We start from the raw sequence: 17,331 nt of genomic DNA on the forward strand, positions 1-17,331 counted from the left end.
TTCTTTTTAAACTATTCTGTTGTTTATTTACTCTACAGTGTTCACAGACTTTCTAGCACCACTATGTTTTGTTAATAAAATGAAAATATAGGTATTTAGAATAATTTGGGAAAGAATTATTGATTTTGATGTAATCAATGGCTGCAAAGTATTCATAATTTTGAAGTAAGCCTAAAATTGGGTAGTGTTTTCATCAAATACGTTCTCTTTCACTGATTTCTAAAACAAATTATGAATAATTTGAACTGCACATTGCCGCTTTCTTATTTATTTTAGTTTAAAATATCAACATCTATTAATTTGTTTTAATTACATTTTAGTTATGAATTTAGTAAAGGCAATGTGACCACTGGCAGGAAAGCATTGCTAAATGTTCTATGTGCTGATGTTGTATGATAGCAGAAAATATTTAAGCTTCTGCATTCTGGCTTTTACAACGAAAGGAAGAAGAACGTAGACGTAAAGATGAAGAGACAGCACGGTGGTTGGTGGAAGAGGAAGAGGCTCAGCGACGTGCTGAAGAAGATAATCGGCTAAAATTGGAGGAAGAGAATAGACTCAGATTGGAAGAAGAGGAGCAGAAAAGAAAAGATCTGGAGCGTCATAAAGAACTTCAGAAACAAGAAGCCCTGAGACAGAGACAACAGCAGCAGGAAGCACTGAGACGTTTACAGCAACAGCAACAGCAGCAGCAGTTAGCCCAAATGAAAGTAAGAACTGGAAATATGTTTGACTTTCCTAGAAACCTCAGAAACCTCCAGAGGTGGTCATAATAATTGGGAAACAAGGACAAATTTAGGTAACACTTTCAGTAAACTGGATGAACTCAGCAGGTCGGGCAGCATCAAGTTAGAAACGATGAGTCAACGTTTCGGGCCGGAACCCTTTGTCAGGACTGAACAATGAAAGATGGGGAAGGATTTGAAGAATGCTTATAGCTTCAGTTGAAAGACCAGTAATTTGAAAGACAAAGGGGTGGGAGAGGGGAAGCAATGATGTCATAGCCCAGAAAACAATGGGTGATAGAAGGAGGCAGAACCATGAGGGAGCTGGGGGAGGGGCAGCGTGAAATAGGGATAGAGAAAGGGAGGGGGAGGGAATTACCAGAAGTTGGAGAATTCTGTGTTCGTACCAAGGGGCTGGAGACTACCTAGACAGTATATGAGGTGTTGCTCCTCCAACCTGAGTTTAGCCTCGTCGTGGCAGTAGAGGAGGCCATGTATGGACATATCTGAATGGGAATGGGAAGCAGAGTTGAAGTGGGTGGCTACCGGGAGATCCTCTCTGTTGTGACAGACGGAGTAGAGGTGCTCGATGAAGCGGTCCCCCAATCTGCGTCGGGTTTCACCGATGTAGAGGAGGCCGCACCGGGAGCACCGGATGCAATAGATGACCCCAACAGATTCACAAGTGAAGTGTTGTCTCACCTGGAAGGACTGTTTGGGGCCCTGAGTGGTTGCAAGAGATGAGGTGTAGGGACAGATGTAGCACTTAGGCTTACAGGGATAAGTGCCAGGTTGGAGATCAATGGGGATGGACGTGCGGATAAGATAGTCGCGGAGGGACCGATCCCTGCGGAAAGCGGAGAGGGAAGGATGTGCTTAGTGGTGGGGTCCTGTTGAAGGTGGCAGAAGTTGTGGAGGATAATGTGCTGGATCCGGAGACTGGTGGGGTGGTAGGTGAGGATAAGGGGAACTCTGTCCCTGTTGTGGTTGCGGGAGGATGGGGTGAGGGGTCAAAGTGCGGGAAATGGAGGAGATGCAGGTGAGGGCATCATTGATGACGGTAGAAGGGAAACCACGATCCTTAAAGAAAGGGGACATTTAAGATGTCCTGGAACGGAAAGCCTCATCCTCGGAGCAGATGTGGCGGAGACGGAGGAACTGGGAATAGGGAATGGCATTTTTGCATGTGAATGGGTGGGAAGAGCTATAGTCGAGGTAGTTATGAGAGTCACTGGGCTTGTAGAAGATGTCAGTGGACCGAGACATCGAGAAAGGGGAGAGAAGGGTCCGAGATAGAGGAAGTGAATTTGAGGGCTGGATGGAAGTTTGAAGTAAAGTTGATGAAATTGACGAGCTCAGCATGGGTGCAGGAAGCAGCACCAATGTAGTCGTCAATGTACCGAAGGAAAGGTTGGGCAGCAGTACCAGAATAGGTTTGGAGCACAGACTGTTCTACATAACCAACAAAGAGGCAGGCATAGCTGGGTCCCATGCGAGTTCCCATAGCTACACCCTTTGTCTGAAGAAAGTGGGAAGAGCCAAAAGAGAAGTTATTAAGTGTGAGAACTAGTCCGCCAACCGGAGGAGGGTAGTGGTGGTGGGGGACTGGTGAGGTCTATTATCCAGGAAGTAGCAGAGGGCTTTGAGGCCTCCTTGATGGGGAATGGAGGTGCATAAGGATTGGACATCCATAGTAAAAATGTAGTGGTTGGGAGAGGGGGTTTGGGATGTTCAGGGAGAGCAGGGTTAGGGAAGGATGAGGAATCAGAGGAATGGAGGGGCGATGAGGGGTAGAGGGAAGTTTGGGAGTCACTGGGTGGAAAGAGGGTAGTGGGGGAATAAGGTGGGCAGTGGGACCCAGCGGCAGTAGGAGCAGTTCCGGTTTGGAGAGTGTCGGGATCTCGGTCCGAGCTGGATTTGGAGCTGGGGGTGATGGAGTCTGTAGCCTGCAGGGCCTCGGGACTGAGGTCGGAGTCGGAGGCGAGTGAGTCCATGGCTCGCCGGGGGCTGGTTCCACTCGGGGTCAGAATCAGAGGCGGATGGGTCTCCGGCCTGCCGAAGGCCTGAGAAGTCGAGGTCCGAGTGGTCGCGGTCCAGGCTGGAGCCGGTTGTTGTCGTGGGCTTCAGGCGGGAGAGCTTGTTGTCCTTCTTGGACACGAGGAAGGAGAAGAAACGGCGGTTAGAGGTGTGAATCCGAGGGAGAATGAAGTGTAGGAGAGGTCCATGGCAGACAGTGGAGAGCGAGGCCCGGAGTGGTGGCAGAGAGAGGGACAGGGCCCTTAGGTATCTTCGCATGGCAGTGAGCGTGGCGCGGAGAATCCAGCGGGAGCAGCGGAGGGAGGAGCAATGGTCAATGAAACAGAGGTACCTGGGATCCTCGCTGGGCCCGAACTGGGAGGCCTGGAACCGTAGCTGGAATCCCTGCAGTAACAGATGGCGGCGGAGGCACGTTCCCAGGAAGGAGACGTGGCTGTGGTAGCGGGTCTGAGTCAGGATGTGGTTGAAGAGTCGGAGAGAGGCGGAGATTCAGGTATTTGATGTTGCATTCATAGGTTTCCGATTTTGTGGAGAAATGTTGGGTTTTCCCCACAAACGTACTATCAAGTTCATGGTTGCCACATTTGCAAATATGAATGCAGAATTCTTAACTTTCCAGCAGCACTTCTCAACTGTGCTCTGTGCTAGACTTGGAGAGCCCAGATTTAGGAGGTATATAGGCCAATTTTTCATAAAATCAGTTCAATGGACTTTGTTCCTTAAGGCTGTTCCTCTGTGGAGACAAGTCTTTGTTAATTTATACTTCTTGATTATCTTAGCTTATTTTTCTTCTGAACTAATTCTATTTTTAATTATGAATTATCAATATTTTTAGCATTTTAAAGTCACAAGTGTGCTTAATACTTTTGAATGTCAGAACTATTCAGAAACTTAGCCATTATAGTTGGTTAATACATACCTCCCTATACACTCACCAAGTGACAGTGTTGATGCACAGAGCTCTATTCAGCTTCATCTGTGAAGCTTGTTTTGGAAAATCCACACCGATTAATTGGATCTTTTTTCATGCGTTAACAACAGGGGATGTATAAAATAGAGAGAGATGTGGGCTGAATGCACTCAGTCTTTTTCCCAGTGTCGAGGAATAAAGAACTAGAGGGAGGGGAAATATTTAATAGCAACTTGAGGATAATTTTATTTTCACAAGTTTGGTATGTGTTGGAATGAGCTGCTAGAGGATGTGATTGAAGCTGGTCCAGTACCAACTTTTAAATGGCAGTTGGACTATGGATTGGAAAGGTTTGGAAGGTTACGGGCCAGAAACTGGTAAGTGGACAAGCTTGGTTAGGACATCATGGTCAGCAACAATCGAAATAGGGGTGAAGTGTCTATTTCCATTAATCCACAGACAATCTATGCAAATATTAGACCAGTGTATCGGTAATCTCGGGGAATCAAAAGTCTGAATGAAAATACGCAACTTAAAAGGGTCATCAATATATTAAAAAAATACTGAAAGGTACTCGGGGGTGGGAGGGGGAGCTGAAATTCTAGATCTGAGAATCTACATCATAGTGCTGAAAAGTAACTGAAAAGCTAACATGACCATCCAAAAATCAGTATGTTCTGAAAAAGTTCCAATGAATTAGAAGAGAACAAATGTAATATAGTTATTCAAGACACAAGGCAGAGATAAGATGTGAATAGTCGACTGACAACGTCAATTTATTTATGTGTTTATTTACTTAGAGGTATAGCATGTTAATGGGCACTTCTGGCCCAAAGAGCCTGTGCCACCCTTTTGACCAAGTAACCTGTTGACCTGTACACCTTTGGAATGCGAGAGGAAGCTGGAGCACCCAGTTGAAACCCAAACAGTCATGGGGAGAACATACAAACTCTGTAGACAGCGGCACAATTGAACCCTAGTAATCTGCGTGTAATAGCACTATGCTAACTGCCTCACTACAGTGCTGCTGTTGAAAAATGTACTAATCAGTTATTAAAGATTAATTGATAAGTTGTGCAAAGTCTATGTGATAAGATAGTCAACATAATATGAAAGAGAAATTGTATGAGATAATTGATTATTGTCTAGCAATTTCAAAGATCTCCATAGTGAGATAGATGAGAGGGAACCAGTGAATTGATAATTAGCAGATGTTATCTTATTTGAGCTCCATGCAAACAGTTGTTGCATAACATAGGAAAAACATAGAAAACATACAGCACAATACAGGCCCTTCGGCCCACAAAGCCGTGCCGAACATGTCCCTACCTTAGAACTACCTAGGCTTTACCCATAGCCCTCTATTTCCTGTAGAAACATAGAAAACTACAGTTATGAAATTTTGAATTGGTTATTTGAACTAATGTGTGAAGGAACTTTTCAGAAAGGTTACCGAAGCTTTGGAATATTGTATCCCAGAGGGGATGAAGATTAGATCATTGGGAGTATTTAAAAAGCCAATACATTACTTTGTGTAAAATCAGGGAACTAAGGTCTATGGAGAACAAGCAAAGAAGAGATGAGGTCTTGGGCAATTAGCTACAATTATATGGAATGATGGATCAGACTTGAGTGGTGAGTCATCTACTACTGCTCCTATTTTCCAGTGTTAAAATAGTTAATTGGGTTAAAGGTAATACCTTGGTTAAAGGGAGAACCAGTTAAGACCATAAAAGAGTGGGAATATAAGGGCGTTTTCAGCTGTAAAACCCAATAGTGAGGAACTGCAAGGGTTAACATTTGGACCTCAGCTTTTTAATCTTAAGATTTCAACGAAAAGACAATAAAATTCTGAAAATGTTAAACTGAAATTTTGTACATTTTTTATTTAGAAAGCTTTGTAATTCTATTTGCTAAAGGAAAAGAATGCATTATGATTCAGTCGGCCCTCCGTATCTGCGGGTTCCACATCCGCAGATTCAACCAACCGCGTATCGGGATCGAAAGAAACAGAAGTTCTCTCTCCAGCACTCGTTGTTTGAGTATTGTTTGCCTCGCACCTCGTTCGGTTGTTACTTGTGTTGTGTGCACACTTTGTTTCCTAAAAAGCAATTAAGTGGTCAAAGCAATTCCTCAAAGGCTATTTCTCGCTGAGAAAATAAAAAGGAGTTTAAGGCTAGTAAGGGATGGCTGGCTAGCTATGTAAAGCGCTACAGCTGTAAGAACTTAAAGATCACGGGAGAATTGGCCGAGGCAGCATCAGCGTTCCCAGAAGAGCTACAATGGTTGCATCTGTACTGAACATGTACAGACTTATTTTTCTTGTCATTATTCCCTAAACAATACAGTATAACAACTATTTAATAGCATTTACATTGTATTAGGTATTATAAGTAATCTAGAGATTTAAAGTATACAGGAGGATGTGCATAGGTTATATGCAAATGCTACGCCATTATGTATACAGGACTTGAGCATCCATGGAATTTGGTATCTGCGGGGTGGGGGGGGGGGGGCGGGTGGTCCCGGAACCAAACTCCAGCGGGTACGGAAGGCCGACTGTACTATCTAAGGTTATAATCTGGAAAAACAAGAAAAATCCTAACTCAAGATTCCGTCTCAAAATGTCAGCAAGCTGGTTGTTTGCCTCTAACCTTGCAATCTGTTGTTTTAAAAGCTATAAATTCTCACATTTCTTCAATGTGGAAAATTTGCATCTACATAATTGGGGTAACATTTTAATATATTAAGCAGCACTGAAAAGTTTTGCTCATGTTGAATGAATACAAATATGAAATTTACTGCACTGGTCTGGCACCAGGGCAACTGAATTCACAGTTCTGTATCTTTCATTTGTAATACAATTTAAATTTGGTCCAATTTTACTTCAGCTTCCTTCCTCTTCAACATGGGGCCAGCAGTCATCTTCAGGCTCAACACAATCCCAGGGTGCACTATCCTTAGCTGAAATACAGAAATTGGAGGAAGAAAGGGAGAGGCAACTACAGGAAGAGGTAATGCAATATATGTAAAAGAGAACATAGAAATTTTGACCTGTATCATGAAATTACTAATGTTGGTTTTAGAAGAATTGGTTCTCATTTACCTATTTTTATACATTGTGTTATACTTGGCAAGACATCTTGTCAAACTATTAAAATATCTTTGCCCCATCCTTGAATTAAAAATAAAAGATTTGCTGCATTGGCTGAATTGACTCATGTAAGAAACTGCAGCGCTATACCTGTTAATTTCTTTGCTTCCAGGATCAGTTCAATTTTGTTTGGCATCTGAAGAGCCAAGATTTCTTTTCAGTCACAATTTGCACTTTCAGCACTCTAACTATGGGCCGGTTAGCTTAATACCTGTAGTAAGGAAAATGCTTGAAGCTATCATTAAGGAAGATATAGCAAGACATCTGGATGAAGTGGATCACACAGACACAGCATGAATTCATGAAGGGCAGGTCCTGTTTGACAAACTTACTGGCTTTCTTTGGGGTTATAATAAGTGCAATGGACAGAGGGGAACAATTAGATGCTGTATACTTGGATTTCCAGAAGGCGTTCAGTAAGGTGCCACATAAAAGACATCCATTAGATAAGGATATATGGAGTTGAGGGTAATGTATTAACTTGGATAGAGGAATAACGATTTGGAAGAAGGGACCAAGTGTAGCGCATCTATGTTGGTGACTCTAAATTTAGTGGAAGAGCTAATTGTGCGGAGGATGCAAAGGGTTTGCAGAGAGATACCTGTAGATTAAGTGGGTGGGTAAGGGTCTGGCAGATGGATACACCATTGGTAAATGTGAAGTCACATTTACCAATGGGGTGGGAAATAAGTGTAAAATGGGAAATAAAAATAGAAAATCAGAGTATTGTTTAAATAGTGAGAGATTGCAGCCTGCTGTTGTGCAGAGGGCCACAGAGTGCTTATTCATGAATTGTGGTAGGTTGGTTTGCAGGAGCAACAGGTTATGAAGGAGGCAAATGCGATGTTGGTGTTTATTACTAAATGGATTGACTTTAGGAGCAGGGAGGCTATGGTGTACAGGGGTACTGGTATGGCTGCACCTGGAGAGCTGCGGTTCTGGTTCCTCACTTGAGGAAAGATATAATGGCTTTGATGGTGCTGAAGTTGTTCACGAAGTTGATTCTGGAGATGAGGTGAGGTTTACCTCTAAGGAGGGAGAAATTGTCACTTGGAACATAACTCATTGGAATTCAAAGGAATGAGAGGGGATCTCATAGAAACATAACTATAGAATTATGAAAGGTATAGATAAAATGGAGGCAGGAAAGTTGTTTCCATTGGTAAGTGAGACTACAACTAGAGCACATAGCATCAAGGTTCAGGAGAATAGATTTAGGACTGAGACGAGGAAAAACAATTTTTTCTGAGAGAGTAGTGAATCTGTGTCATTCTGTGCCCAGGGAAACAGCAATATACTTGAGAACCAGATAGATAGTTGCATGGCAGCAGAATTAAAGTTTGTAGGGGGAAAGGCAGGGAGGTGGAGCTGAGTTCACAGCCTGATCAACCATGATCTTAGTGAATGGCAAAGCAGGCTCGAGGGGGCAGATGGCCTACCACTGCTCCTATTGCTTATTTTGTTGTATTGTCCTTCGTTGGGGAGATGCAGTTAAACAAATTTTTTTCACCTAATGAATGGTAACTGAATTTTATTTAAGCTATTTTATCATTAGGTAAGTTATTAGGATGATAATTCCAGAGTTTTTGAGGGTTTGGTAGCTGAATGCATGGTTGTTAGCAGGAAATCAATATAATTGTGGCGTAAGTATCTCATAGGCTCATGGGATGGAGGAAGTTTGGGTCTGGATGAAGCCAAAGCTATGGAAAAGATTTAAAATTAAGGGAAGAAATGGGGAGGTTTGTGTTCTCTATTTATTAAGTCTTAATCATTTTTATGTCCTTCTTACCTTGCCAATCGCAGCGACGGCAGCAGCAGGAATTAATGAAAACCTTACAACAACAGCAAAACCAACAGCAGAAACTGACAGGATGGGGTAATATTCCAAAAGCTTCTGTTACAACCAAATCACTTTTGGAAATCCAGCAAGAGGAATTCAGGCAAATGCAGAAACAGAAGGAAAATAGAGCACAGCCAAGAACAGTAAGTGTCCTTTATTTTTTAAAATTATTTTAACATTGATTGGAATAAAGTTACAAAATACTTTGTCCTCCACAAATCTCAGCCAAATAATAACTTGATTGAATTCCTTGAAGTAATGCACTGATGTTTCGAAAATGTTGTTCTTATTCCCCAATATTCTATTCTAGAAAAGTCAGGGCAATGCAATGTCTATGCAAAATTAAATAGAAAAAGCTGAAAATAATCAGTAAGTCAGGCAGCATATGCCTGAGAATGAACTGCTAATCTAAATGAAAAATTTTCTAACCGGAACTTTGAACTCTTATTTCCCTATGCACAAATGCTACCTGAGCATCTTATTGCTTTGTTTCTGATTATCAGCATTTGCAATATTTTGCCACTGTATGTGCTACTTTTGAATTTTTTACCACAGTCACTTATAAAGATTAAAAAGTGGCTTTATTTGTCACGTGTACCTCAAAACATACAGCAAAATGCATCTTTTGTGTCATATCAAATCACTGAGGATGTCAGTATGCTCCAGCGCCAACATAGCACACCCACAATTTTCTAACCCTAACTGTGTGACTTTGGCCTTTGGGGTTGTGAAAACACACATGGTTACAGAAGAATGTACAAACTCCTTACCGACAGCAGTAGGAACTAAACCCCAATCTTAAAGCTGATGCTGTAATAATGTTACACTTAACGCTGTGCTACATAACCATATCCACTGATATCCATGTTTATATCTGTTGATCCTATAAAGCAATAGAAATCACCCTGTTTTTAAGGTTAAATTTTCATTGATCTACAATAATGATCTGAAAAATAATTAAATTTTATGCCATTAGCTGTTTACCACAATCTGAAGCTAAATTCACTCAATTTCAGAAAACCTATGTATGACCATTTGTCAGTAATTTAGAAAATAACTCAATAGTTTCACAGTATATGATAACGTAATATTTTGCAGGAAGATTTTAAACATATGAATCATATGAATACATTTGTTTAATTTCACCAAACCAGGAGCTGATGGCAAGTATACAAATGGAGTCAAAACAAGCAGTAGTGTGATAATCAAATCACAAACGAGAAAATCTGCAGATGCTGGAAATCCAAGCAACACATACAAAATGCTGGAGAAAGTCAGGAAAAAAGTGCAGTCAATGTTCCAGCCCGAAGCTTCGACTTTTTTTTAAAACCATAGATGCTGCATGGTCTGCTAAGTTCCTCCAGCATTTTGTTGTGTTTCTTGATAAAGTGTGATAAATGGCTTAGTAGGTCAAGGGATGGTTGACGTTTTAGGTTCAACCTTTGGGTCGAGTTGACTTCACCCATTGTGTTGTTCTAGTAATTAATGTATTGCTCCAGCAGCCTCTTGTGTCCCCTTTGGTAATTGACTACTGTTCACTATAAATAAATGCTTTGCCTTTACTTAACTGTAGCATGGCTGAATGGTAAGTCTCAATCGGTCTGGAGTCTCTGAACTACAGAATGATTCTTGCAAATCGTTGTTACTGTTACACAGAATACAAAATAAATTGCGAATTGGTGTAAAGAATTATTGGAAAGCATCTTCTGCCATCTAGAGGTCATTGAGTGCCTTAAGTTTCTGGCAGTATGATCCTAGATTCAAGCCTTTGCTATAAAATTAGTTCCTGGAATATTGACATTGCCCAGTACATTACAGTAAAGCACAGGGTCTCTCTTCAGTGAAAGTACATTGCTTCTTTTGTTGAAGCTTTGACAGCAAGTGTGGTTTTAGCCTATTGTCCACAGACTCTCAAGTTTATCACTGAATGTTACTGAATACCTCTGACATTCACAAACATTGAAAATCACTCATTATTTTTTAAAAATGTAAAGATATGTTTTTTAAAAAAACTTAATACACCGAACATTTTCACTTAAAAGCATTAAAACTAAACTAATTTAAAATCAAGAAAACTTCTCTTTGTCAGATCCTCTGAAATGATAATGGCAAAGAATTTAAAGTTACTGAGCCTCTCCGCCTCTCCACCTCCACTCCCCCAATGAGGATTGGCTTGTGAACTTCCAGTTTCTTCCTCCTGTAGTCAATTATCAGCTCTTTGTTTTCTTCAGTTCCTCCAGCAGTTTTGCTTGATATTGAAATTCTAGTGTTTTTACTCAACTTGTATTCAATCTGAATCATGACACGTAAGCTGAATTGCTTAAATGTGTCTTTCTCTCTTTTATGAATCTTTCACTTTATCACCTTTCGCCATCTTCCTTTACCACCTTTCTAAATTGCTTCCCCTTTCTAATTAGTCAGCAGCAATGAAGCTTAACATGTCGAGCAGCCACGAGGAGTCTTCATACAAGAATACCATGGCAAGTAAAAGAGAGGAACCGTCAAATAAGAGATCAGAGAGGAGCCAGGTAAGTTTAGTGAAAAGAATGGCTTGGTTGAGCAATTGGCCAGTAGGTAATCCACCTTCCCTGGCATGTATTCCCTCCACCAAATGAAAATGGGTTTATCACTAAAAATGCAGACTGGGTAACATATGTGGAAAGATTATTTTTGCTTTCATTAAAAACTTCGGTATGTAACCTGTTGTATTGTTTATAAAGTATAGTATGGATCAGTGGGAGGAGTGGAGGGAAAAAGGTCTTTTTCTCCATTGGATTGCGCTGGGATGAGTTACATCTGGTAAAAATTGCTTTATGCAAAGCTGTTGCAATAGTGTTCATAAAGGATTTACATTTTTATTCCAGTACTGCTCATGCTGTTATTTTAAAACAATGACACTTCAAATTTATTTTGGGTCCTATTGTCCCCCTCTTAGTATATTGCTAGGATAGTTTACAGAATGCTGGGTATAATAAATCTTCCACAGTTCATCCCTCAAATAGGATGGACTTCTTTATAACCAATGTTTTTAAAGCTCCCTCAACTCTGAAGTTATTTTATTTTCTCTGTCTTTCTCATCTTCCCATTTGCCCAAAGGGTTCTGTTTTCTCCCTTGCTCAAACACTAAAGTAGCACACGCACTTTGTTCTTCAATTTAATTACTGAAATGGTTCACTGGGTAGCACTCAGTAAACCAGTGCAATGGGTAAAAGATGATGCAGTGAGCAAATGGGCACTTTAACTTTGAGGTATGAAGTTTAGATAAGTAACATGCGTTATAAAGTAAACAGCACAAAAAAGTGAAGTTTTGTGCATTTAAAGTTTTTAAATAGTTAAAAAGCCAGTCAGGTTGAATTCAGCAACTAAACATTACTTCTGGCGATCCCTGTGTTAAGGAGAGGGCAGTTTGTGCTTCTAAAAAAAAGGTCTATTCTCTTATTTTCTGGAACACAAAACCCATTTGTTAAGAAACGCAAGTTTGAGAAAATTAATTCAGTGTTGATTTATTTTCTCACCCCACCTTACACAAAATCTGTGAGATCAATCTTTATTCCATATCACAAATTTTTGGGTAGTGATTTGTGAATTCTATAAGGGTGAACTTAATGTAGCCCAAATGGGCATAACACAGGGCCACCACTACCATCTGGTATTCAAAATGGAGTATTTTTTATTCATAAATGCACATAACTCAAAAGCAGCAGTGCAAGTGGAAGAACTTTTTGGCAAGAACAACATAATTTACACAAATAATTTAGTAAAGCCCTGCAGTTCTTTTTCAATCAGTCAACTTTTTCAATTTTAATTGGTGTAATGAGTTCTTTTTTTCACAAGCTGCAAATTAATACTTAAAAGAAAATTACCTCAGTAGATTTGAATTGATACATGTTGAAATTGATATTTGCAACAAATCAACGAACAAAAATGGTGTGATAATATTTAATATGGCATATGTAAATGAAAGGGATGAGTCTATATTTCTTAGTATTGGTTGTGAGGAATTGTTGCAAATAACCTCTGTCATACTATCTTATAACTATTAGACTGTAAGGCAGACCTTCATTTTGGAAAAAGAAACAAGTTATGATCTGAATATAATAAATTTACAAGGTGGCAATCTTGTGCAAATAGATCTCTAGGTTTTGTATGACATTCCTTGATACTTCATCAATGTCGACTTATTTTGTATGCATGCAGTCTTGCAATTTCATGAGCCATCATTTAGAGGAAATGATCTTATAGCTGTGACTTGGGTTAATATAGCCAGTTCTAATTTTGAATATTTATGCAACATGGAATTTTAATGAGATGAAGAAACAATAGTTTGCATTGACTGGTGTAGTGTTTTATGACATGATTGTTTAACTATTTTGTACTGTAAAATTCACTCTAGTTCAAGGTAAAAGCAAAGTGCTGGGAATAGATAAGGAGAGAAAGAAAGCTGGCATTTCAGTTTACAGGTCTTACATCAAAACTGTTTCTGATGAAGGGCCATTGACCTGATGGGTTAACTTTTTTCCCTGCTGCTTGATTGGCTTTGTGTTTCCAACAGTTTCTATTTTTATTTTTATTTCAGATGCCCAACATCTGCAGTTTGGTTGTTTTTCAATAGGATTTGTTTTGCTTGTTTTATCTAGCATTCCAGTTTACCAGCGAGTACTGCTTCTGTATGGGGCTCAGTCAACACCAGTCCTACCAATCAGTGGGGAACAGATATAAGCAGTGTTTGGGGTGCTCCAGATAACAAGAACACAAATGTAGGCTTCTGGGATGAAGCTGTAAAAGAAGTGGGGCCTCCTGCAAAAAATCAGACTTCCAAAAGTAACAAGAACAATTCTAACCCTGGGTAAGAGAACCAATACCTTAACCAAATCTTGTATCTTATACTGAACTGTAAAATGCTGATTTTAAAATGATATATCTACAGTGCAATGTGTGGAAAAAGATTGAAGAAAACTTTGTTTAGAGAAACAGTTACCTGTAGTAATAATTGAAAGATGTCAACTAATGAAGGGTCTCAGCCCAAAACACTGATGCTGCCTGACCTGCTGAGTTCCTCCAGCATTTTGTGCGTTACTGTAGATTTCCAGCATCTGCAGAATCTCTTGTGTTTGAGATTTCTGAATATTGAGTTGTCAATAGCCTCGTACTGGAAGTCTTTCGACAACTAACAGTAGTGCAAATATCCTATTAATTGATATCACATACCAAGATACGGTGAAGTGTTTTTGTTTGCTTGCTGTACATATAGACCATCCCATATATAGGTATATCTAGGTAGTGCAGGGGTCGGGTGTGGGGGGGAATGTGTATTTTAGTGTTTGAGGAAGTGCATTGGAGGCAGTCAGAATGCAAAGCCCATGATGGGTAGATTGAGAGATCAATAGTTCATCCTTTGTATATGGGTAGTCTATTCAAGAGTCTCATAGTCTGATTACAGCAGGATAGAGGTTGTCCTTGGGTCTGGTATGTTTTCAAGCTCTTGTTTCATGAGATGCTTTCTAACCAAAACCTATAAGGATCCTGCAGAAGCTGTGGCAAATTATGGAAAAGTTCCTCTACTTCCTTTCTTGTGCCGTTAGTGTTCCACTTTTAACACTAATGGCAAAAAAAAACGAGAGTTCTGGATGTTATAATGTTCACATAGTGTACCTGTCATATATCTTAAATAGAAGAAATATCATTGTAAAGATATTTGTAATGACCAGTGAAATTGGATTGTAAACAAGGTGGGAGAGTGGAAACCTGATTGGATGAGGACTAACCAACAGGAGGGATGGACTACCGGGGTATAAATATCACCAGACTAGACAGGCCCAGGCATCATTCGTGAAGAAGATGGCAGTGTTTGTCATCGATACCTGTACCCAGCTGAAAGCCCAAGAAAAGTTTATATGTTGTATACGCCGGGAAAGCACCTAGATCTTTTTTCAATATCTTTGTTCTTTAGAGTGATTGATTGTTATATTGTGTATGATTAATATTGATGACTGAAAGAATGCATTACTAATAATTCAGTTAACTTGATTATCTTGAAACCTATTGATAGCTATAATCCACTTAACAATATTTCAACAGTATTGAAATTTTAGGTAAGTAGAGGAATGTGCTGACTTTCTGTGTTTCATTGACATTTATTTTGTATTCCTTTCTGAATGTATTTTTGAGCTTTCTAACAGTATCATAGAGTTATTTATGAGGTTTACATTTTAGATTTGAAAATGTATCAGAAGTTTCAAGGATGACTTGCAGCTTCTATTTTCAGCTCCTCTCTGTGAATGCTAATCCTGTTCAAAGTTCCTTGCCCAGATTAAATTTCACTTAATTAATGGTCCTGAATGACTCTCTTGTTACTATTTTACTTGGGGCAGTTTGGGATTAATACTCTCCTTAAAAACAGCAAACCTACCAGGTGAATGAAACTCTCACATCCCTCCTTCTCTTGAAACTCCCACGTCTACCTCCCTCCCACTTAACCACCCAAAAAAATCAGTTTCTAAATAATTGTAATGTTCCACTTGGTATTTCAGGAAGTCTCATGGAACTCAGAACAAACCAAATAAAAAAGCTGAAGAGGAAGAAAAGCTTATGAAGTTGTTTCAGGGAGCAAACAAGGCACAAGATGGATTTACGTTATGGTGTGAACAGATGTTGCACGTTCTCAACACAGCTAATAACTTAGATGGTGAGTGCTAATTTACATAAAAATTTGCAATGACTTTAGAAATGTTGGCTTTAAGATCCCAAGCCGAAAGGTTCAAGCCCTAAGGTCTATAAACTTTTATTAGTACTTCAACTTTTCTTTCATATGATTGAAAAATTATATTGCAAAATATGTTTCTCTAATATTAATTCATTTTGCAATGAATGATTATGGGCTCCTCCAACAATGAGAATTAAAGTACAAGTTCAAATATGATATAGGTAATGGTGCTGTCCATGTATAGTAAGGAATTAAACTTAACTGTCCACTGAGGTATGTATTTATCTTTTTCCAGTTCCTACATTTGTTTCCTTTTTGAAAGAGGTTGATTCTCCTTACGAAGTTCATGATTATATCCGAGCTTACCTTGGTGATAGCCCAGAAACAAAAGAATTTGCAAAACAATTTTTAGGACGTCGTGCCAAACAGAGAGCCAGCCAGCAGCGACAGTTGCAGCAGCAGGTGGGTACATTAAGTATTGGAATTATATAAACTGTACTCAATTTTCATTACAGATAATTAATGACATGGCTAATGCAAGTACATGTTCAAAGGTTGATTTGTGCATGACAGCACTGTCTAATCTGTGTGCTATTTGCTATCTTCATATTGCCCAGACCTTAATTCCTTCCTTCCAGTACAGATTCATACTTCTCTGATTCTGAACATTTGGCGTAGCTGTCCATTTTAAAAACAAAGGTTGGACTCTATCAAAGCTTACCAGGTTTCAAAGTCCCTTGCTGAAAACAACACTGCTCTCAAATTATCTGAGAGTGCAACAATGTATCCTTTTCTCAGCAACACACACACACACACACACAATGCTGGAGGAACTCAGCAGGCTAGGCAGCATCCATGGGAAAAAAGCACAGTTGATGTTTCGTCCTAAAACGTCGACTGTGCTTTTTTCCATGGATGCTGCCTGGCCTGCTGAGTTCCTCCAGCATTTTGTGTGTTATGCTCGGATTTCTAGCAACTGCAGATTTTCTCTTGTTTATCTTTTTCTCATCCACTTTCTCTAATTACATGGTCAAGCTTGTTGTCAAGATTTACATGCCCTTGCATCTACTTCCTCTCCTGTACGGTCCCTTTTCTGCTTCACACCTGATTGTTCTCTTGGATCACAATACATCTTCAGTCTTGTAATTTTGAACAGTAATTTACAACTGATCCTTTATCCAATACAATGAAACCTCTCTCACGTCAGTATTTACCAAATGAGTGCTGATAGAGCAGCTGCAGTAAGCTGTCTTCCTAACTAAACTAACAATTAGTTATAGATATAGGCTATTATGATTTTTAAGTTCGGAGATGGAATAATGATGCCTAATTGTGCTTCTCTGTCACCTCTCTCAGCACCTCTATTGCTCCTATACAATTGTCATGGTTTCCAGTATCCAATTTTCTGCACTGGTTAGCATCTTCGACTTTCCATCTGTCTTCCCCAGAAATCCCAGCTGTGGTCCCTCCAGTCAGATTTCCATTGTTGAAGCAGTTGAAAACAAAATCATTATTAACATCCTTGATGTTTGTCATGTTCTGCCTGTCATTTGACATATCTGTTGGCCATGACAAGACTGACCACAACATACTACACCAGTACAATTCCACTGTTATTCAGGGGGATGAAACTGTACTCAGTTCCATTCTTATCTGCCTAAATGTAGCTACAGTATCATAGGTAATAATTCTCCTTTCCACACTCAATTATTTTTGCAATCCCCAAAGATCTATTACTGATCTCCTTTTTCTGCTAAGCATTATCAGCTGCAAACACAATCTCAATTTCCATTTGTACATTGATGGCTCCCAGCTTTACCTCAACAACCCCATTTTGTAAGTTATCACACTACTTGTCCTGCATTCAGTTAACTTGCAGTATTTAGATTTGAACAAAGTGGCAATTAATGTTCCTACCTTGCAGTGACTGCCTGGGAAAGAGGATCAGAAAACATTTGTGAA

At 39.7% G+C, this 17,331-nt stretch overlaps 1 protein-coding gene across 3 annotated transcripts in view; it reads left to right on the forward strand.

The window, feature by feature from the left end:
• Positions 1 to 17,331, forward strand: part of LOC134345393 (GRB10-interacting GYF protein 2-like) — a 194,989-nt gene that overhangs the window by 169,217 nt on the left and 8,441 nt on the right. For all 3 annotated transcript variants that reach the window (XM_063045984.1, XM_063045986.1, XM_063045985.1), the window contains exons 22-28: positions 444 to 710; positions 6,564 to 6,686; positions 8,630 to 8,809; positions 11,084 to 11,194; positions 13,304 to 13,512; positions 15,197 to 15,351; positions 15,665 to 15,831. In XM_063045984.1, the coding sequence (XP_062902054.1) occupies positions 444 to 710; positions 6,564 to 6,686; positions 8,630 to 8,809; positions 11,084 to 11,194; positions 13,304 to 13,512; positions 15,197 to 15,351; positions 15,665 to 15,831 (1,212 nt within the window). The remainder of the gene's footprint in view (positions 1 to 443; positions 711 to 6,563; positions 6,687 to 8,629; positions 8,810 to 11,083; positions 11,195 to 13,303; positions 13,513 to 15,196; positions 15,352 to 15,664; positions 15,832 to 17,331) is intronic.

This window comes from Mobula hypostoma, chromosome 4 (assembly GCF_963921235.1).
Source record: "Mobula hypostoma chromosome 4, sMobHyp1.1, whole genome shotgun sequence".
In the NCBI taxonomy this organism is placed as follows: Eukaryota; Metazoa; Chordata; class Chondrichthyes; order Myliobatiformes; family Myliobatidae; genus Mobula; species Mobula hypostoma.